Consider the following 21,462-nt stretch of genomic DNA (forward strand, 5'->3'; position numbering starts at 1 on the left):
CAGCTAAAGTTTCCGGGGTGGATGCAGGATGTTTGACTCCTGACTTGACAGCCACGTTTGAGATGTAGGGCAGAACAGGAAGTGGAGCTTGAGACAGTCCTCCATTTCCTGTTCGACAGCTGAGACAGAGACTGAGCCCGGTTATATAAGGTCTCCTCTGATTGCAATAACAGAATCAAGGAGCGCATGGCCAAGCAGCTGCGTTTAAGCAGAAAAAATGCCTCTGTTTATCAGCTTAGAAGAGGAAGCAGAAACACGTTTGTTTTATAGGATGTGTGGGAAAAACTGAAATCAGGCTGCAAGAAACAGATATCCCCCCTTCCTCCCCCCACACACCTCCTTAGACTGGTGCACAGATTTTGACGCGCATTTAAGTTTGCACTGTTTTCTAAAGCGGCTGGATGACTGTTGTCCCAGCTTCTCCAACCGTAGTGACACTGTTGGTGTTGTGAGACCAGCCTCTTCAGACTGCAGACGGCTTGTGCCCATTGTCGCCTCCCTGGTGATTTCGCCCTCTACTGTCCTTATTCGTCTCTGCACTCCTTTACTCTGCTTTCCTCCTTCTTTTTCTTCCTCTCCCTCCCTCTGTTTCCTGGGCAGATATCATTAGCACCTTGAGGCCAGACGAGAAGGCCATCATGACCTATGTGTCGTGTTACTACCACGCATTCTCAGGCAAGCAGAAGGTGAGCTCTGCCCCAGCCCTCCCACAGTCCTGACCCTCCCTCCACCTCTCCTCAACCACCTCTTCCTCACCCTCCAGTCCTCCCATAGTGCCATCCTGACCAACCCTCATCCTCCCATATTGTCTGGTCTACTCACAGATCTGGTTGTGATGTCGTGCCAGACAGCGAGCAGTTTGACCCTGTAACCTCGGGGCTCCATGACGTGAAGATGTGACTGCGCGGTCCAGATTAGCCTCTTCAATCCCATTACCTGTGACTCACACCTTCTCACGTACACAAACTCGCACAGTTATAAATCAAACATGGTCTTATCTTTTCCTTTGTGAAGGATCATGGCCTAAGGACATGAGGTTGGGTGTACCGTGCCCTGCATGGCCTCCATGTCCGTTCAGCCTGAAGAAGAGACAGACCTTGACAGCCAGATTAGGCCTCCACAGACGCCATCCCAAATAATGGGGGCTACCTAGCGCTCATCTTCTAGCACACGTCCTTTAAGTCTCCTGCGCTAAGTCCTTATCAGGATCCGCTTCTGATAATGGGGTTAGGACCTCCTGAGGAGAGATGCTGCTCATGGTTCATACTGCCTTCCTACCAGGTTGGCGAGGGTGGCAAGACTTACTCAAACAGGAAGCAAGGGATAGGTATATCTCGGTGGCGAGAGCATTTGACTGCAGAAGTCGCAGGTTCGAATTCTCCTCTGTACGTCGTTTTGGAAGGTCGGGTTTTGGAACGTCTGCTAATTGAACACATTATCAAGTAGACAAGTCCTGGTGCAGAGACTGGAAGCTCCTGGCTGACGGGGCCGGCCAGTAACCTTTATACACACACACACACACACTGACACCCCCTCTCCCCCATCCCTAACAAAGGAAGCCAAACCTGTCTGCATGAGGAACAGCATCACTGTGAGTGATGGCAGGACAACATATAATCACCTCAGCAAGACAACAGACTCCCCCTGGATGTGAAGCGCAAACATCCCATCACTCCACTAGTACCCTTTGATGAGGGGAGGTTAGATTGGAGATGGATATAACTCTTTACACTTGCCTGCAATCAAGAGGTTCCAGGTTCAAATCCACCCGTTTGTCACTTTGGATGAAAGCGTCTGCTAAGTGGATAAAATATTATAATGACTCCTTTTAGAGATAACATGCCTGGTTTCGCTATCTTTCAACTGGTTGTCATTTCCTGTCTGATCTCTGATGTCTTCTCTCTGTGTAGTGGGAAGGCGTGTGCATCTTACAAACACGCTCAAATCTTCTGTCAGTGCATGTTCTCTTACAAATACAAATGCTCAAATCTTCTGTTGTCCGCAAGCTTTGTCTTTCTGGCTAAAAATACCTCCCTTTCGCACAGAAACACCTACTGCTGTTCGGATTCTATTTCTGCTATTTCTATTTCACACTCGCACCCTACACATACTGGTGTAGAGGACAATACTGTCTTACCGAAAGGATGGTGTGTGACACGCCGTGCCAGTTCAGTAAAGGAGACAGACAGAGGTGTGCTGGGTCGGCTCTGACCTCCCTTAGGCCTCTCTCTCTGGCAGGGGCTGAACACTCCGCTCCCTCGGGTCTGGGAATGTAGGTGGAGGACACATGCACACACATCGAAGGGCTATAAAAAGACAACCGTGAAGAGAGGAAGGTGCCCCAGGACACACACACACATACATGCCCACACACACAGACACACGTTAAGTACCTCAGGGGTCCAAGGCCTCCTGGGCTATCCCAGATAGAGAACGACAGGAAGTCGTGTATTTAAGATGTCCTCTACCTCTGAACACAAACTCACCACGACAGTACACTATATCCTACTAGGATAACTACTGGGCCAACTCTGGTAGGATAACTATGCTAGGCCAACTCTGGTAGGATAACTATGCAGGTCAATCCTGATAGGATAACTATAGAATCCTAGGATAACTATGCTACGCCAACTGTGGTAGGATAACTATATCCTACTAGGATAACTACTGGGCCAACTCTGGTAGGATAACTATGCTAGGCCAACTCTGGTAGGATAACTATTCTAGGCCAACCCTGGTAGGATAACTATGTTAGGCCAACACTGGTAGGATAACTATGCTAGTCCAACACTGGTACTATAGCATACTAGGATACCTATGCTAGGCTAACGCTGCTTCTTCCCCCACCAGGCAGAAACGGCAGCTAACAGGATCTGCAAGGTGCTGGCAGTGAACCAGGAGAATGAGCAGCTGATGGAGGACTACGAGAAGCTGGCCAGTGATGTGAGCGCACCCCTCTGTTCCCCCTCCTCTCTACCCCTCTCTCCATGCACTCTCTCTCCCTCTCACCTCCCTGCTCCCCTCTCATCCCATCCCGGGGATTGCTCAGTGCAGTTCAGGGATGCTAAACTAAACAGGCGATCAATAGAGACGATCAATCACATTTTAGATATCAATTTGTAGCTAAATCTGATGAATTGGTAGAGTTGTACTTCCCCTGAAAATGTTCGAACTATTTAATCATTTTCTTTGTCTTTGCAATGACCCCATTTCTCTGTACTGGTTGTCCTTGTAACTTCCCCTTATACCTGCACGTGTTCTCTCACCCTCTCCTCCTCCTCCCTCTCTGGTTTCTCCTTCCATCCTTTCCTTGTCCTACTTCTCTTTCCTACCTCCTCTTTTCCTCTTCTCATCCCTCCTTCCATTTCTGGCGACCCCTTCCTGTCCTCCTTTCTTCGTTCCCCTCTCTCCTCCCTCCCCCCAACTCTTACCCTCCTCTCTTCCTCTCCTTCTCCCACCACCTCCAACCTTTTGGTGTGTCCCCCTTCCTCTCCTTCTCCATCTGTGGTTCTCCCTCTCTTCCTGTCCCTTCTTACCCCCCCCCCCCCCCCCCCAGCTGTTGGAGTGGATCCGCAGGACCATCCCCTGGCTGGAGAACCGTGTTCCGGAGAACACCATGCAGGCCATGCAGCAGAAGCTGGAGGATTTCCGGGACTACCGCCGCCTCCACAAGCCCCCCAAGGTGCAGGAGAAGTGCCAGCTGGAGATCAACTTCAACACCCTGCAGACCAAGCTGAGGCTGAGCAACAGGCCCGCGTTCATGCCCTCCGAGGGCAAGATGGTCTCGGTAGGTCCCGTTGCAGAACTGCACAGCAAAGCACAACATAGCACAGCCTAGTACAGCCTTGCACAACGTTGAATTGCACAGCTAAACACAACAGAACACAGTGGAGCACTGCACAACACAACGTGGCACACCCAGGACAGCACAGCGAAACAGCACACCATAGCACACCACAGCCAACTCATGTACCAGTAGAACACACTTGGTACTGGAGGTTGGCACTTATGTTTGGTCCTTGTATTTGATTCTACTGCCCCTGTGTTTCTGCTTCCAGGACATCTCCAATGCTTGGGGAGGCCTGGAAGGGGCAGAGAAGGGCTACGAGGAGTGGCTCCTCAACGAGATCCGCAGGCTGGAGAGACTGGACCACCTGGCCGAGAAGTTCCGCCAGAAAGCAGCTATCCACGAAGCCTGGACCACAGGTGAGCACACCTTGTCACCTCGTCACCTCGTCAGACACCAGCAGTCCTTACACATTGTGTCCCGAATGGCAGACTTTCACTTTTCACTAGGTACATACCTTTGCATGCAGTATGCATATAATAGGGTGTGCTACTGTATGTCACCACACCTTAAACTGGAGAGGTTCGTATCGGCTGTCTGCTGTGTGTGCGGTTGACACCTCTTCCACTACTCAAAGGGTTTATTATCGTTCATTTTTTTATGTATGTTCCCAATGAGCAATTGGTTCTGTAGCAAGACCAGCATACAAACAGAATACAAAACACAGCAAAACAGCCCACAACAGTCCCCCTTTAACAGACATATAGAAGTGGGAATGAAAGGATGTCTGTACCTGTTACTCCCAACAGAGGGGAATCTGAACCGAGATCCTGAAGGTAAAAGATGAAACTCAGCATAGAGAGGTTGGGTTGTGGGTCAATAGCCAGAAAAGCATGCTGACTCACATACTGCAAAATGCTACTGGATGTAGGAGGACATCCTGGTATTTCTGGCGTATTGTATTAGAAATATGTGTTGGCACATACTAAATATTTAGTATTGGGACTCAGCCTCTCATTAACTTCTGACTGCTCGTTCACTTGTAGGAGTGCTGCAGTAACCCTGCAGTGTAACTCTCTGTTGCCCCCCGCAGGCAAGGAAGAGATGCTGCAGCAGCGCGACTATGAGATGGCCTCTCTGTCCGAGATCAAGGCGCTGCTGAAGAAGCACGAGGCGTTTGAGAGCGACCTGGCTGCCCACCAGGACCGCGTGGAGCAGATCGCCGCCATCGCGCAGGAGTTGAAGTAGGTCTAAGGTCATTCTGGGGACCGGACCGGGGGGGGTCCAGGAATGGGGACATGGTTCTATGAATGCGTTTTTTTGGGGGGGGGGGGTTAGGGACAAGTTTGGTATCGGGCTTAGGTTTAACATCACGGTCTGGGTCAAGGGTCAGGGTTAAGGGTCAGGGTTAGACTAACCAGCCCTGTGCTCCTCTCTGTGCCCTAGTGAGCTGGACTACTACGACTCCCCCAGTGTGAATGCCCGCTGCCAGTCCATCTGCGACCAGTGGGACGCTCTGGGAACGCTGACCCAGAAACGCAGCGAGGCTCTCCAGGTGAGCGGGAAGAGGGGGGGTGGGTGAGGTGTGAGGTGGGGAGAGGGCTGAGGCGAGGCAGGGGCTATGGCGGGGTTCTGAGCGAGGCACTTTGCATCCTCGACATTATTATTTAGCGAGTCGCATTTCAAACGTATCCTTGATTCTTTGTGGTCCAGTCGTGATGCGGTGGGCCCTACCCACAATGCCCTGCTCTCTTGCCCTCCTGTGAAACAGCGAACCGAGAAGCTGCTGGAGACGATCGATCAGCTGTACCTGGAGTTTGCCAAGCGAGCTGCGCCGTTCAACAACTGGATGGAGGGCGCCATGGAGGACCTGCAGGACACCTTCATCGTCCACACCATCGAGGAGATCCAGGTTTGCACCAGAGACGGGGCTTTGATGTGTGTGTGTGTTTTGATGCTCGTGTGTGTGTGTTTTGACTGTCTGTGTTTGCACATGTGTGTGTTTCAGGGGCTGAGCACTGCCCATGAGCAGTTCAAAGCCACTCTGCCCGAGGCGGACAAGGAGAGACAGGCTATCCTGGGGATCCACAACGAGATTGCTAAGATCGTCCAGACCTACCATGTGAACATGTCTGGCACCAACCCCTACACCGCCATCAACCCCCAGGAGATCAACACCAAGTGGGACAAGGTAAACTCCACAACCACATCACACTATAAATAGCAGATGCTTTCACCTCTTAAAGGACTTAAAATCCATTAATTTATTGTAAAGTTCATATTGTACACCTCACATTTTTGAGCTGACTCAAAGATGTATTCATGCTGTATTCTGCAGGACCCTGGCTCTTACACTCTACTTCCCAAAATACATGGCTTCACGTTTACATTTTAGTCTTCTACCAGACTCTTTTACCTCAGTAAAATACTTAGAGTAGCCAAATTATTGTAAACTTGACATTGTAAACTTCAGATTATGACCAACTCTGAAGTGATTCGCTGGAAACTTCACATTGTACCCTCCCATTTCTGTGCGGGTTCACTATAAACATTGATGAGACGTCAAATTGTAAACGTAACATTTCTGAGGTGATTATCAGTAAACTTGACACCTTTTTCGTATGTTGTTGACTTCTCCGTCCCCTCCGCAGGTCAGACAGCTGGTTCCTCAGAGAGACCAGGCCCTGATCGAGGAGCACGCTCGCCAGCAGAACAACGAGCGGCTGCGCAGACAGTTCGCCAACCAGGCCAACGTCATCGGACCCTGGATCCAGACCAAGATGGAGGTTAGTTGATGACTGTGGATGTCCCAGGTTCCTCTGAGCCCACAGGGTCATAGCAGTCAAGGGCTCCACAAGGAATTCTGGGCTTCTTTCGTTTGATTATCAATTGGGACCCTTCAAACTGGAAGCCTTGAAGTGTACCCTAGCAACCCTAGCAATGTACACTGCAAGCAGGGACTCATCCAGCTGTCAAATGGCACCCTCTGTTTGGTGTAGTTTAGTTGAATGCCCCCCCCTCCTTGTGGGCATGTGTTGTCTCACACTTGTCATGTAGACTACTCCTCTGGTCCTTCTCATGCCAGGTTTCCTACCTACCTTCCAAACATAGAACCACCCAGCGCCCTCTTTGGGTCTCCAACCAGTCCTTTCCTTCCTTCCGTCCCCCCGTAACCATAACCCCTAACTTCCCCCCCCTCGGTGTGTCTCTGAAGGAGATCGGCCACATCTCCATTGAGATGCACGGGACCCTGGAGGACCAGCTGTCTCACCTGCGTCAGTACGAGAAGAGCATCATCAACTACAAGCCAAAGATCGACCAGCTGGAGGGAGACCACCAATTGATCCAGGAGGCGCTCATCTTCGACAACAAGCACACCAACTACACCATGGAGGTAGGACCGCGACGACAACAGTCAACAACAGAAACCTTGACTTTCCATAACCCCATTTGGTTTATTTGTATATTTTGCGTGTGTGTGGGGGACATTCTCACGTTTTTCATCCGCCCGTTTCCCGCCGCAGCACATCCGCGTGGGCTGGGAGCAGCTGCTGACCACCATCGCTCGCACCATCAACGAGATTGAGAACCAGATCCTGACCCGCGACGCCAAGGGCATCAGCCAGGAGCAGATGAACGAGTTCCGAGCCTCCTTCAACCACTTCGACAGGGTGAGTGTCCTGGGAAGGGCGGGGCGGGGGGGGGGGGGAAATGAGACGGGAGTGGGGGCACCTTGAGGGTTAGGAGGAGAGGAGAGATAGACAGTGTCACTCATGTCTACACAGTAGGTGCGAAAGAGGCTCATTTTTGACACGGATACAGACATCCACAGGTGTGTTTTTTACACCTGTAGGGACCAGCAGCAAAGCAAGGTGGTTGAGGTGAGAACAAGTATCTGGAGGTTGTGCTGTTGACTGTTTAATACTGACCCTGGAGTGTTTAACCATAGGTGCAACCCCGAACTTAACCATGGAGTGTGGCTTGTTTACAGTATGTTTTTCTGTAACACACAACACTTGAATGAAAGAGCTCATTCAGAGGAATGAACAGTTGTGCAGAAAATCAAAAAGAAAAGACATTTACAATATGGTTGTTTCTAGATTGAAATGTACTTTAATACATTTACTTAGATTAGCAAAGGCATATATATTCCTTCAAAAGGAGCAGAACTCAAATGTCTCCTGCTGTGGTAGCTAACTTCTGCCCTCAGCTCCCCCAGCCACAAGGAGAGTAGAGTATACAACTAGGCCCCAGAGTGTCGGGAACACCACCAATTATGGATGAGTGTTATTAAGCCTTAACTCTTTCACTCCTCCCCCTCTCTGTCTCTCCTCCTGGAGAGAGCCTCCACGTCAGACATCCACCCACAGCTCTGCTCATGGTTCATCAAAAGATCAGTCAATGGGAGCAGCACTGTGGAAATGAAGGATGTAGCTGAACCGGAAGGTCTCTACTGGGCTGCTAAGGGCTAACTCCGGAGGTAGCGTTTAAACATGGCTGAAAGACGTGAAGCCCTGGAGGTTTCTCTCTGACACCGTATGATAGGGATCGTGATCAGAAGGGTCTTTAGGTTCAGGGAAAATTCCTAAAAGGGAAATGTAATCTAGTGTTTTATACAGTAATGTCCAGTGAACTTTGTTTTACAGTAACAACCACTGATTAATACATGTCCAACCAAGCTAATGTTTTATGTTAATATCCTGTGAAGCTAATGTATTAAATTAAAGTCCAGTGAAGCTAATGTATTATAATAATAACCAGTGAAGTTAATGTATGTATGATATTAATATCCAGTGAAGGCAGTGAATGCTGTATTTACACATGAAGGTGTGATTAACCCCTTCACTGCCCAGTGTTCTGCCTGCCACCTGCACATTAACACCTCTGAATGTCCCAGCACAGCAGTGCTGCCACCTTGTCACCTGACAGGTGCTAATGACGATGCACTGTGTTCTTTGTTGTTCTGTCTCCCCTGCATGCCTCCTCCCTCTCTCCCTCCCTCCCTTCCTCCTTACCCCCTCCCTTTGCATGACACACTCCCCCCCAACCACCCACGCTCCCTGCCCACCTCACTGCCCCCCTCCTTCACTGTCACCCCCGTGCGCTGCATGGCCCGCGTCTGGACACCCCCACCCCCCAGGACCACTCGGGCACTCTGGGTGCAGAGGAGTTCAAGGCCTGCCTGATCAGCCTGGGTTTCGATATCGCCAACGATGCACAGGTACTGACAGTGACCTCACGCCACGGCGAGCAAAGTGTTAACCCTGTTTATTTCTTCCTCTTTTTTTTTTTCTTTGTACCGTACTTTTTTCCATACCTCCATCCTCTATATCCCTGCTCCTGTCTCTCTCTCTCCTCCTTCTCTACCTCTCCCTCTTTATACCTCCCTCTTCTTCTCTTCTCCCTACCTCCTCCTCTTCCACCTCCTCCTCTCTCTCCTCCCCCTCTTCAACCTCCTCTCCCTCATCCTCTCTCTCCTCCTCTCCCTCCTTCTCCCCTCCTCCTCTCCCTCATCCTCTCTCATCTCCTCCTCTCCCTCCACCCTGCGTGCCTCCATGTCTTGGTTGCTGATCCGTATAGAAGAGAACAGGAATGATGGAGGCCGAAGACTTCAAAACCTGCCTTATCTCCATGGGTTACCACCTGGTAAAACCTAGATATGCACCTCTCCAGCGCTATCACCAGTCACTGGCCAGTCTGTTACTGAGGGCTCATGGAGATCTTAGATCCTGTGAACACTCAAAGAACAATGGTGTCTAACTGTGTGAAGAAACTAGAAATGAATGTATAATAAAGAATGTGTAATGAAACTTTGTGATGTTAAATATAATGTTAATTGAAAACGGTGTGTGGAACCCGGGAACAGACAGTTAATACAAAGGGTGTTCTCTGATCTGGTTATTAATAAAGAACACATTAAAGGCTGCATGTTTTCTAGATTCAGATCTGCGCTGTATAGTTGCAGTGTGGTTTCTCTGGTTGCTTTGGCGATAGTTTCCATGGTGACGGGAGTTTCACGGTCCCATGTGTGTTTGTGTGTGTGTGTCACCTACAGGGCGAGGCAGAGTTCTCTCGCATCATGAGCATCGTGGACCCCAACCGACTGGGCCTCATCTCCTTCCAGGCCTTCATCGACTTCATGTCCAGAGAGACTGCCGACACAGACACTGCCGACCAGGTCATGGCCTCCTTCAAGGTCCTGGCAGGGGACAAGGTTAGCTCCCAGGAAGCTTCTCGTTCCTGTGGACTCTCTAGATCTCGTTGGATCATAACATTTCATATTATATGCTTTAGGAAATTCTTTCTTCAGCAAATTATTATAAGCTGTTATGGCACAACTTCAGACTGACGGGGTATGTTAAGAATGGGAACAGTTCACTGGAGAACGTTGCTTTGGATGAAAGTGTTTGCGAAATGAAAATGAATGTTCTTGAACACCTCCTCGTTTGATCATGATTGTTTGATAAGAAAGAAAAACCTAACGTGAAATCTGATGCAGAATACCTTAAAACACACAGTGTAATTGAACTATGGTGTATGGGGCTGTAAGCTTATTTTTAGCTGCGACCTCAAAAGTTGAGGCAACTTTCTCCGTCCTCACCATTACATCACTTCCTGTTTCCAGAGCTACATCCTGGCTGACGAGCTGCGTAGGGAGCTGCCTCCTGACCAGGCGGAGTACTGCATCGCCCGCATGGCGCCCTACACCGGACCGGACGCCATCCCCGGAGCCCTGGACTACATGTCCTTCTCCACAGCACTGTATGGAGAGAGTGACCTCTGAGGCCCTGCTCTGACCCCTGACCTGGGCACCGCCAGCCAACCTGCTCTGAACACCGCAGATCCCCCCCCCCCCCCCCCCCTCAGTGCTGAAACCATTTTTGTACGTCCCCGGCCTTATCTTTTCTTTTCTGTCACACTCCTCTGTGCGCTCCCTCGTTCCTCCACCCCCCTCCAGCCCTCCTTCCGCCCCTCACTTTTTGTGTCTGTTGTTTTTGCTTTATCATGCAATGCAGCAACCCTCCAGGTTTACAAAGAGGGAGAGAAATGTTTTCTGTTGTATTTTCTTGTTGTCATTGTTTTCTTCATAAAATGAATAAAGTTAACATATTTTATTATACAGAACTAAAAGGTATTTTTCTTCACCCGTATGAAAAAAAATTAAACAAAAATTGAAATAAAGAAAATTGCAATACTTGTTCCTCTAACTTACTGTGTTGGCTATCAACAACCTCAGCTATATGAATCCCAAACTATGCACTCACATTACATAAGCCTTTGGTCAGTGGTCTGCAGTTATAATGGAAACGCTGTCAAAAGACCATGCCCCATAAGGTAGAGTTCATACACACATGAAACACACATGAAATACGTAAACTAACATTCAATGTTCTCAGTCTCATTTTTGAGGAAAAACTGTTCTGTATTTGAGACAGTATAGTGCAGTCCACATTTTTTCACACATCATCCGCACTTTTATTTTGAAGGATTGCTGAAAGCTCGGACGTCTTACTATTGACGTAGAATTTAAGCGTCAGAAGGTTAGCTAGTAAACCACATAACATTGATGTAGAATGTCAGGTTGGCTAAAGCAACATGTTTACCTTAAAGGCACTTAAAAAAAACAAGACCGTCAGATATGGTGTTCCGATGCTCGTAAGTAATTTGTTAGGTTAATGTAATATACAGTACACCATCCCAGTTTTGTTTTGTATTATTGCGTTAGCTGACCGCTACATAGTTAGCAGGTAGCTTCAGTATGTTCTATGGCTTCAGCAATAGATAGTTACCATTTACAGAGTATTTATGTTACAGTCTCTCAATTTCTTTATGAAAGTAAACGCAGGTCTATGCATTCTGTCTTGAAGTTGCTTATAGTTGGAGGTTCTTTCGGACTCAAGGAGTTTACACAGATCCGGTATGATGCCCAGAAGATAAGGAAGAAGGTAAAGTGAACGATATCAATACCACATTCCGGGTCGTTTTAAAATATTTTCATATTCACGTTTTTGAGAGACTTTTCCACAGGGATCAACCTGATGATTTATTAAGTGCACCATTGCTCCCTGTAGTGGTAAAATAAGGAACTGCACCAGTAGATCAGTCACGATTCAAGGTGCGGGGAAATCCTTTTTATAAATAGCACAAATGCACAACATCAGCCGTAGGGCTTGCCTCAACTCACGTATAACTCAAATCAACTGTACACAATAAACGCAATAGTCATACAGGGCTACAGTGTTATCTCATGGTACTACTGGCCTACTTCTGTTATAATGTCAATATTACTGCAACGCTCTGCCCTTTTCTTAGCTTCTCTGTCGTGGTGGTAACTGTGCCCATGGTAGACATGTTATCAGTGTAAGATAGGAAGATCGTTAGGCTATAGGTTTACCTTTGCTATAGCCTTGCACCCTAGTTTGACAAGTTTTCTTCAGAAGAAGGCCGGGAAGTCACTGTTCTGTGCAATCTTACCGTGACAAATGCCCATGCATGTCATCTGGGTGGGTGCCAGATGGCTGGACTTCTCTTCTTATTACTGTCAGTATGAGCTGGCAGTGGAGCGCGGGGGCCATCTTTCCCCCGGGCCCTGTGCCTTGTCTGGTCAGGGCAGCTGCCCCCTCCCCATGCTCCACATTCTCCCTCTTAACCTCATAATTTAGACACAGCTTCCTTAGTGTGTGTGTGTGTGTTTGTTTGTTTGCGATGGGTGCGTGTGTGTGGTGAGTGTGTGTGTGTGTGTGCGGCTCAGTGTGAGTGTGCAACACAAAAGTGTGTTAATGTGCTTGTTTGTGTGTTGTTTGGTTGGATAAATCAAGCAGGCAAGGACTAAACAGCCATTGAGGCGTGTCCATGTTATGAAAACAATTCCCTCTGCTCCCTGCTTGACTCTATTATCTAAGCACATTCATTTGTTCCCCTCTGCGATTGACCCACTCCGCTCTTTCAAGTCGCTATCTGAGGACTGAGTCACTACATGACCCAGTTCCAGTTGGTCCTCCGTGATTCAGTCTAGCCCCTAGATGAGGATGAGGTCTTGCTCGGGGTTCTGTGAAGGTCTCAGCCCAGGGTCCTGGCTCCTGTCCTCCCCACACTGGACTCCCTATGGCCACTCTGACAAGGTTCTTGTTACTTCGGACAAAATGTGGGTTTGCAATCGGCTTGACGGAGCATATATTTGAGGGACTGTGAGGCGGACCTAGACCGGCAGTGAATTTGGGTCATGTTTAACCTCAGCCCTCCCCAGCCACCTAGCTGCCTGCACCCTGCTGGCCTGCACCCTGCTTTGTGCTCTGGGGGTCCCTGCCCAGACTCACTTCACTCTGAAGATACGACACTCCCAGGGTCTTTGGGGGAGGAAATGTCACGCTTCTGTCAAACCGCTCTGATTTCTCCATGAAAATGTTGCTTTATTCTCTTACCTAATATTCTCCTGTACTTCCCAACCTGTTTTGATACTGTCTGGCCTATATCAACCAGAATAATTTACAGAGGACTAACAGGGCAAGTGTCTGGCCTCTGTAGGCAGTGCGTTTTGCTAGGCTGGTGAGAGGTGGGCTGCTTATCCCTGCCATGACAGATTATGGGTCTGTCTAGCCAGCTAAGTCTTTCTTATGAAGGTGCTATAATTTATACATGACAGAAATCATTCATGAGGAGCTATGGTGGGCCCTCTCATTCTCCAACCAGCCTCCTCACCCCTTCTTACATAAGATAAGGTCTGTCTGATCCTTATACTGTAGTCTACCCTGTGTGTGTCCTTGTGTGTCTTTGTCCTTGTGTGAGTCTGTGTCTGTGTGTGTGAGAGTCTGCCTGTATGTGTGTGTCTGTGTGTGAGTCTGTGTGTGTGTTCTAACTGGCCTCTGTTCTCTCCTTCCCAGCTGGACCCTTCACTGGAGGCTAAAGTGAACACCCAGAGGCAGTCTGTCATTCTGGAGGAGGAGTACGAGGTACAACAGAGAGGAGGAGGGAGAGATGGGGGAGAGAGGAGTAGAAGGGAGAGATGGGGGGAGAGAGAGGGTTGGGGAAAAAAGAGGTGGAGGGAGAGGTAAAGGAGAGAGGAGAGAGAGCGATGGATGAGGAGAAAGGAGTGTGAAGTATAGATGGTGGTTTTACAGCAGGAGCGTGGGCTAATCATGGCCTGTGCTGTGTCTGTACTATACAGCAATTTTAGCCTTGTTCTCTTGGTCAAATCTGGTTCGTAGTCTTGTTCTCATGGTCAATGCTGGTTCCATGTCTAACCTTTCAGAAGATGAAAGCTATTAACTTGGAGGAGTGGAAGAACATCCGTGGTCCTCGTCCCTGGGAGGACTCCAGGGAGTACCAGGAGCAGCAGAGAGCCAGGCAGAGCCGGCAAGCTTGACGTCCGGAGCGCGCCCGCCCCCAGCCTGCCTCATAAGACCGGCAGGAGCGGAGCACGCTGGCCCACTTCAGACAGCCGCCACGAGGACCCCCGCTGGGGGAGGGCTCTTCCTGTGTCTGTGTGAAGTGGAGCAGCCTTGCTGGTAATGAATTGTGGCCAATGAGGGATCAGTTGGTTGCAGAGAGCTTTTTTCTTTTGTTTTTTTTAAGGATGTTCAATAACATCAGATGTTGTGGTTCTTTGTGCACAGAAGACATTTTAGACCCACTGTGAGTCTGGGTTGGCCGAGTGTCCAACAGCCATGGAGTCTATTCACCACTAGGTAGCAGAGTTGTGCATTAGTGCGTGTGGCGTCACTTCACTGTAAGAATGGGACTACCTATAATACTATAATAAAAGAATAATGGTTGATTCTTTTCTCTTTTGTTATTTATCAAGAGACAGAAAAAAACAGATATAATAACAACATTTGTTACCGGTGGAAAGCTGAGCGGTGTACCTGTCCTCTGTAAAGGTTAAAGAATGATGGCGTGGGCGCTGCCTACAGCACTCTGCATGCGTGTCTCAACCCCTGCCTGCACTTCTGCTTTTCATTGACTTTTTTTTGTACGTCCGTCAATGCACCTCTGAGAAATGGATTTATTCAAAGCACTCATTTCATCCTCATTGGTTATGAGGTTTTCCATGGTGATTTGTTGAGCAAACAACCCCACACACTGCATTTCTAGATGTTTCTGAACATACAATCAGTCTCTGCTGTTATTGCCTCTCCTTGGCATGGCATTGGGGGAGATTTACTGGTGTAGTTAAGTAAATAGTATTACCTTGTGTTTCTTGCTTTGCAATAAGAACGTTTATAACCCAACCTTAAAGGCAAATCCAACATCTGAAACTATGTCTATCCATCCTAAGGTACAATTTGATTTGTCATGGTGCAGAGCAGATTAGTGTAGCCTGCTGTATCTGAGGATTATGTTGCAGACACAGGTTCAACATGTCACAGTACACCTCAAGGGTGATTTCATTGTTCGTGACGTTTGGTTGAAAGAACTCTCAACGACAATCCTCACTAATCCACTTTAATAACAAGTGTTCTATTATGGAACGTTATATCACTACCAATAACTGAAAACCATGGGATTGTGTTATATTTGTTGGAGAGTGACATGATTAAGGCTTTGTTTTCTCGACCAAACCTAAATATAGAGGATCAAATATGAAAAACAACCAACCTGTAATCCAAGTGAGTCACGCACACACATGTACACACACGGCCGGCACTGCACAGTCAGTCCCTGCTGTTATTTAATTCAAACACGCTTCAGAAAAGTTGACCTTTTCTCCTAAGTAATATGTTTGCGAAAGAGCACTTTTACTGTTTAATACTGCGTGACTGCAGATGTCTGTGACTGACGGATGCGTTGGAAGTAGGCCCCCAGACTGTGAGGTCCCGCCCCCAGACTGGGAGGTCCTGCCCCCAGACTGTGAGGTCCCGCCCCCAGACTTGGAGGTCCCGCCCCCAGACTGGGAGGTCCTGCCCCCAGACTGTGAGGTCCCGCCCCCAGACTGGGAGGTCCTGCCCCCAGACTGTGAGGTCCCGCCCCCAGACTTGGAGGTCCCGCCCCCAGACTGGGAGGTCCCGCCCCCAGACTGGGAGGGCGGGACGCATGGCGACCACCTGGAGCGGCACAGGAAGTGATGATGAGACTTCCTCTGATCCAGCCGGACGTGGGATCTGCTCTGTCAGCGATGCTTTAAAGAGTAACATCTTGATATTGTCGTACGTAGTTTCAGGTCCAGGCTCAAGTAAACAAGACAGTGGTTTTGCTTCCCTATTGTCAGCACTGTCACATCCCTGCAGCTGCTGCAGATTCGCCTCTCCTGGACGGAGGCCTAGTGTTCAGGTGCAGGGGCTTTTCCTGGCCTTGTATGGAGCTTTTCCCTAATCCTGTTTGCTTGCTGCAGAGAATAGACTCCAAGTGGCAATGATGTCAAGCTGTTAACTCCACATCAGGCTAAATCAAATATCCAATTCAAAAGCTTTCAGGAAGTATGGTCACTGACACCAAGGCAGGCTTTCTAACCTAACTGACGTCACCAACGCCAGGCGTACTGGGCCCGGTTCCCTCTGGTCTTCCTGAGGAGATCCTTTTGAGGAGACGCTGCTTCAGGCTCCAACAGATCAGGTCTCTCTCTCAGCCGTCTGAGTGTCACTATGTTCAGATGGATCTTACCCGGACGGACACCGGAAGTTCAGATGCTTAAGCAGTTCTTAGACACACACAGATACGCTAGGCTTCTTCTTGGGTTCTGTTGGTCCAGAGTAGTTATCGGGACAGGCTGGGGCTGATGTCGTAAACGGGCCAACAGGGGGGCACAGCTGGGGGCCCAATTTCCGGACTTCTTATCCATCACGTGCTGTTGAATTTTTCATTTCGAAATGCAAGAAAACGGCATGAAAAATTCAAAGGACAAGGCTAAGAAAAGAGGAAATCAAATTCAATATTTACTATGCCGTTCCCGACTGGGAGAACTAATTAAGTTTGAGAGGGGAGAGCCAAGTTTGTTCTCCTCGTCTGAGCTGCCTGCCAGGTCGAGCATGTGTGCTGAAGCAGAGCTCAGACCACACACCTCCTGCCTGTTCCCTGGCAGATCCACCTGCTTCCTCTCCTGTCACACACACTCCAGGCTGTGGCTGTTGCCAAAACACTCACGATTAACAATTCAGAATAATGCACACTCTGTGTTTCGTCAAAAAGCCAGCTCCATCTGCAGTGACACTATGAACTTTTTCCTTCTCCTTTAATTATTTCATTGTTTTGGTTTTGCGTGTGGGGTAAGAGATGAGCTTGGAAAATGTTGATACTTGTCCTCACAGGCATAGGCGGAAATCCCGTGGGGGGACACGGCCCCCCTCATCCTGGGAATCATGTCCCCCCCAATAAATCACTGAAAACACAAGGAAATGTAAATAATATTAATAATATACATTTAACATATTACAATGTAGGCTATGTGTTACAGCAGTAATTTTGGTGTCCCCCTCAGGAATTGCTCTTGAGAAAATGACATAGGCAAATTGTCCCCCCAAAATTGATAGCAGATTTTCGCCACTGCTCACAGGGCTGAAAGCCAAAGCTATTTTTGTAGACTGGATGGCTTATTAACTGTATACCTAGTGGAGGGTAAACGCACGTAGGGGCCTAAACACTGTTTACGCACCTTTTTATTTGTGAAATAGCGTTTAGGTAGGCTATAGCTACATAGGCTATTCACATTTTCATGTAATCAATTAGGCTATCGTTATTGAATTATTTCCAGCATTGGTCTGGGCTGCGTTTCCCAATAACGATTGCTCTTAGTTGTTAGGAGAGTTTTCAACGAGCAAAATAACAAACGATCGTTATTTCTTAAGTGCATTTCCCAAATATGCTCTTAACAAGAACGTTCGTAGGCTACCTGTCTTTTAAGAACTTTGGACGCTTCCCAGATACGGAAATGTGATTGAGCTGTCGCAATCAAGACTTTTGTTAAATTAAATAAACCTTAACTAAAATAATTTTGTAATCACGGTTTTATTTACTGTCGGTACAGAATAGTTTAGCATAGGCTAGGCTATATCATAATTATTACGATCGTTTTTCATTTTTTATCGTAGGTAGGCCTATAAGGCTCAAAATAGTTCACCTGAATGTAGGCATGTGCATAACCAGGTGTCATTAATTTACAATCAGGTGATGCATATTGAAATGCTTACGTAATTCGCACACCATTTGATTAAAGACATGAGTAGCTAGTTCATTGAAAAATATCCGAGTTTGGGTTTAACTTCTGTGAAAAAAATAAAATAGCCTACAAAAATATAGGCTATAAAGAATGATCTTTTCGTAGCCTTGTTTTTAGATTTGGCCTACTTTCAACTAAGTCTCTTTGCTTAATGCTGAATGGGTATTATTCGGAAGGGGGTAAATTTCCCCCCTTCCGACAATCCTAGGTAATGTCCCGATTATCTTGATGGTTCAGATTATTTTATCAGATGTTCCCTTGGTGTGAGGTGTGTTAACCCTTGTGTTATCTTCGGGTCGTTCTGACCCATCAGTCATTGTGACCCACCGTCGTATTGCGACAACTTTACCGCATACAAAAACAAAGTGAAGCATTTTCTTTTAACCGTTGGGCTGTCTCAGACCCCCCACATTGCGAAGGTTAAAAGAAAATTATTTGTATTTGTTTTTGTATTGGGTAAAATTGGGTAAACACAACGATGGTTCGTTATGAACCTTTGGGTCATGTGACCCGAAGGCAGCACGAGGGTTAAGAGTGACCGAACCTGCTCGGAAGAACGTCGGCGCTGCCCCGATCGCGAATCGTAAATATTCAACATGTTGAATAGTATTTACAATCAGAAATCCTGATGTGTGGGGTAAACCCCGATGACAAACCAGCGCATGCTCTGGAGATTATCACGTGAAACGAAACAATATCTAATCAGAAAGTAAGCTGAGAGAAGACTTATAACAAACGCAGTCACGGCGCAGCACAAAGTTAAATGGATTTGGACAGCAGAGATGGAGGATCAGCTTGTCGATTTGTGGCAACAGCATAACCCTTTTCCTTTTTTTTTCTCCGTGAAAATCATTCCAAACACTTATCATCGCAATTTCTTCCTGCACATCGTCCGCCATGCTTATTCTGAAGTCTTGAGAAATGTTGCGAGATTTACTGTGTTCACAGTCGGGACACAAGTTGATTTTCAACCTGTGGCCCGATGTGACAAAGACAGCACACCACATCACATCATGGCACACCACACACTATAGTAGCAAAACGGTTAAATCTATGATTTTTATGTCCTCATGTTTGTGGTCTCTCACATTTTTCAATCTTATAAGATTGAAAAAATCTTGTGTACCCAGCATTAATCTACGAGCCTCTTTAGCCACGATGACTGAGGAAACGGCCCGTAGGCCTATAACAGAAGATCCACCGTACGATGGATTCTACAATCAATTTAGATTTACGATGCTTTTGGGAAAAGCAGCCCTGACACGCGAATTATGTTTGCCTGCGCATGCTTGGTAGCCTGGCTCTGCCCTCCTACGTACTTCCGCTCAATTTAGATTTGGCTTCTGTACTAGGTCTGGGATTTTGGTGTATTAGTCGGTTTTTGGAAACAACATTTTTGTAGGTCCAATCAGCGAACAGAGGGAGTGGCTGAGAATGATGACGTTGATGTCGTTCGCTACGAGGGTTGGCGGCAACAATCGGTCTCACTCAGAGGTGACAAACGAAAATTCTTTAACCCTTGTGTTCTCCTCGGGTCGTTCTGACCCATCAGTCATTGTGACCCACCGTCGTATTGCGACAACTTTACCGCATACAAAAACAAAGTGAAGCATTTTCTTTTAACCGTCGGGCTGTCTCAGACCACCCACATTGCGAAGGTTAAAAGAAAAGTATTTTTATTTGTTTTTGTATTGGGTAAAATTGGGTAAACACAATGATGGTTCGTTATGAACCTTTGGGTCATGTGACCCGAAGGCAGCACGAGGGTTAATACAATCCAATAACGTCTGCGACTTCCTTGTCTTCAACTCCCCCCCAAAAAAATTAGTCTCTTGGATAAAGAGGTTTCAAATGGTAAATAAAATACTGTTGATATTTCAGTTAGTTGGCTAGCCACAAGTAGGCTACTTTAGTTAGCGAAATGCAGTAGCTCTGTTTAAGTAGCTATTGTAGGCTATTGGCTAGTTAACTAGCTAGGATCCCGGATAGCTACGTGTGAGTAGGCTACTGAAAATTAGCCGGTTTTGGAAATCTCCAATATTGACTAATATACTTGTCTATTTATTAAGTAAATATAATTGTCGTATCAATAAATTATAATTTAAAACATGGTTCACAGTAGGGATGAACGATTAATTGCATTTGCGATAATATCGCAATGTGACAAAACAAGATTTTGTAATCGCAAAGGCTGCGATTTTACTTTGGTCACGTGACACGCGAGAGTAACGCAGTTTGCAGATGAAGGTTCAACTTTGCACGTTACACTTTACCTTGACCTGTACGATGGCCTCAGGCTCGACAGAACCTGACACTAGACACTTTTTGCATTTATAAAAGATGCTGCGCAGTGTCAAGTATCGTGCAAAACCTGCCTGGCTAACGTTGCTACCTCACGGGGCAACACCACCAACCTAATTCGGCCCTAAAAAAACACCACAAAGCCATGTACGATGCATAGCTTAACCCTTGTGTTATCTTCGGGTCATTCTGACCCATCAGTCATTGTGACCCACCGTCGTATTGCGACAAATTTACCGCATACAAAAACAAAGTGAAGCATTTTCTTTTAACAGTTGGGCTGTCTCAGACCCCCCACATTGCAAATTAAATTAAATTATTTGTTTTTGTATTGGGTAAAATTGGGTAAACACAATGATGGTTTGTTATGAACCTTTGGGTCATGTGACCCGAAGGCAGCACAAGGGTTAAATGCTGAACAGTGTGTCAAATAAGCCAAATAACACCCGACAGGTTCACTGATCGAAATGTTTCAAAGCCTAACTCCATATTCATGTACGAAATTACTCAAGCAGTAACAGCGTTCATCACGAAAGATATGATGCCCCTCGGTGATACACATAGGCCTACAGTAGGATCACTATGGCTGTCAGTGCCATACTGTTTCTGTTAGGCTACTGACTGGATCAGAAATGTTAAGACGGTGTTTCTTTTTCTTTTAAGATTTAACCTTTAGATGCAGGAGTTCTAAATATTTCCAACTGTCGAGGAGAGGTTGTTTGCTAGTGGTAATTGTTTTGTTGATAATAAAGGCCAAAATATTTTTTTATGTGATCCATTGAAGTGGGAAAATTAATTAAATGCTCCAAAAACCTTGGATTAATAACCTGATTAATTACCTACACCATGCTTTCCTTTTTAGTAGAATTGCATCAAATACAATTAATTCATACTGACTTACCTCAGAACTAGTCCTGAGTAGAGAGGACTTCTCTACTATAAACTCGCACCCTTTACGGAGAGAACCAAAGAGGAATGATAACAACACAGCCTGATTCTGCAATGAACTGGGAAACAAAGCAAAGAAACAGACGCTCTGTTTCGTTTATGTGGGTGTGTGTGTGTGTTTTCTTTTTTGGTTCATTTTTCCATTTCTATAAATAGGCTAACGCTTGGCAGCTGAGAGGGAGTCCACGCAGAACAAATGCCCCCCCTGGCTGTTTCACTTCACTCCCCACATAACGACGCACACACAGCACCCCCGTCACTTCCTCGCTGCCCAGGA

General features: G+C 47.1%; 2 protein-coding genes across 4 annotated transcripts in view; both read left to right on the forward strand.

The window, feature by feature from the left end:
- actn1 (actinin, alpha 1) overlaps positions 1 to 10,982 on the forward strand; it is a 32,225-nt gene extending 21,243 nt beyond the window's left edge. Inside the window, exons 9-22 of one of the 3 annotated variants that reach the window (XM_062469317.1) lie at positions 2,851 to 2,943; positions 3,557 to 3,787; positions 4,059 to 4,206; positions 4,881 to 5,031; positions 5,234 to 5,342; positions 5,559 to 5,699; positions 5,796 to 5,978; positions 6,439 to 6,573; positions 7,002 to 7,181; positions 7,312 to 7,458; positions 8,928 to 9,008; positions 9,368 to 9,433; positions 9,843 to 10,001; positions 10,413 to 10,982. In XM_062469317.1, coding sequence (XP_062325301.1) covers positions 2,851 to 2,943; positions 3,557 to 3,787; positions 4,059 to 4,206; positions 4,881 to 5,031; positions 5,234 to 5,342; positions 5,559 to 5,699; positions 5,796 to 5,978; positions 6,439 to 6,573; positions 7,002 to 7,181; positions 7,312 to 7,458; positions 8,928 to 9,008; positions 9,368 to 9,433; positions 9,843 to 10,001; positions 10,413 to 10,571 — 1,983 coding nt within the window. In that variant the 3' untranslated portion in view covers positions 10,572 to 10,982. The remainder of the gene's footprint in view (positions 1 to 2,850; positions 2,944 to 3,556; positions 3,788 to 4,058; positions 4,207 to 4,880; positions 5,032 to 5,233; positions 5,343 to 5,558; positions 5,700 to 5,795; positions 5,979 to 6,438; positions 6,574 to 7,001; positions 7,182 to 7,311; positions 7,459 to 8,927; positions 9,009 to 9,367; positions 9,434 to 9,842; positions 10,002 to 10,412) is intronic. The other 2 variants (XM_062469316.1, XM_062469315.1) reach the window with 2 other exon arrangements.
- Positions 10,983 to 11,288: 306 nt separating this feature from the next.
- On the forward strand, positions 11,289 to 14,561 carry LOC134026499 (cytochrome c oxidase assembly protein COX16 homolog, mitochondrial). Its single transcript, XM_062469321.1, has 4 exons — positions 11,289 to 11,443; positions 11,656 to 11,733; positions 13,669 to 13,737; positions 14,037 to 14,561. Exons 1-4 carry the CDS (start codon positions 11,384 to 11,386, stop codon positions 14,148 to 14,150), a joined length of 321 nt encoding a protein of 106 aa, XP_062325305.1. The 5' UTR covers positions 11,289 to 11,383; the 3' UTR covers positions 14,151 to 14,561.
- Positions 14,562 to 21,462: the final 6,901 nt, after the last annotated feature.

Source organism: Osmerus eperlanus, chromosome 9 (genome assembly GCF_963692335.1).
Source record: "Osmerus eperlanus chromosome 9, fOsmEpe2.1, whole genome shotgun sequence".
Lineage (NCBI taxonomy): Eukaryota > Metazoa > Chordata > Actinopteri > Osmeriformes > Osmeridae > Osmerus > Osmerus eperlanus.

Coding starts and splice junctions, on each gene's coding strand:
- LOC134026499 (XM_062469321.1), top strand. CDS start 11,384: ATGTTTACCTTAAAGGCACTTAAAAAAAACAAGACCGTCAGATATGGT. Junction 11,734..13,668: donor CCCAGAAGATAAGGAAGAAG/GTAAAGTGAACG, acceptor TCTCCTTCCCAG/CTGGACCCTTCACTGGAGGC. Junction 13,738..14,036: donor TTCTGGAGGAGGAGTACGAG/GTACAACAGAGA, acceptor CTAACCTTTCAG/AAGATGAAAGCTATTAACTT.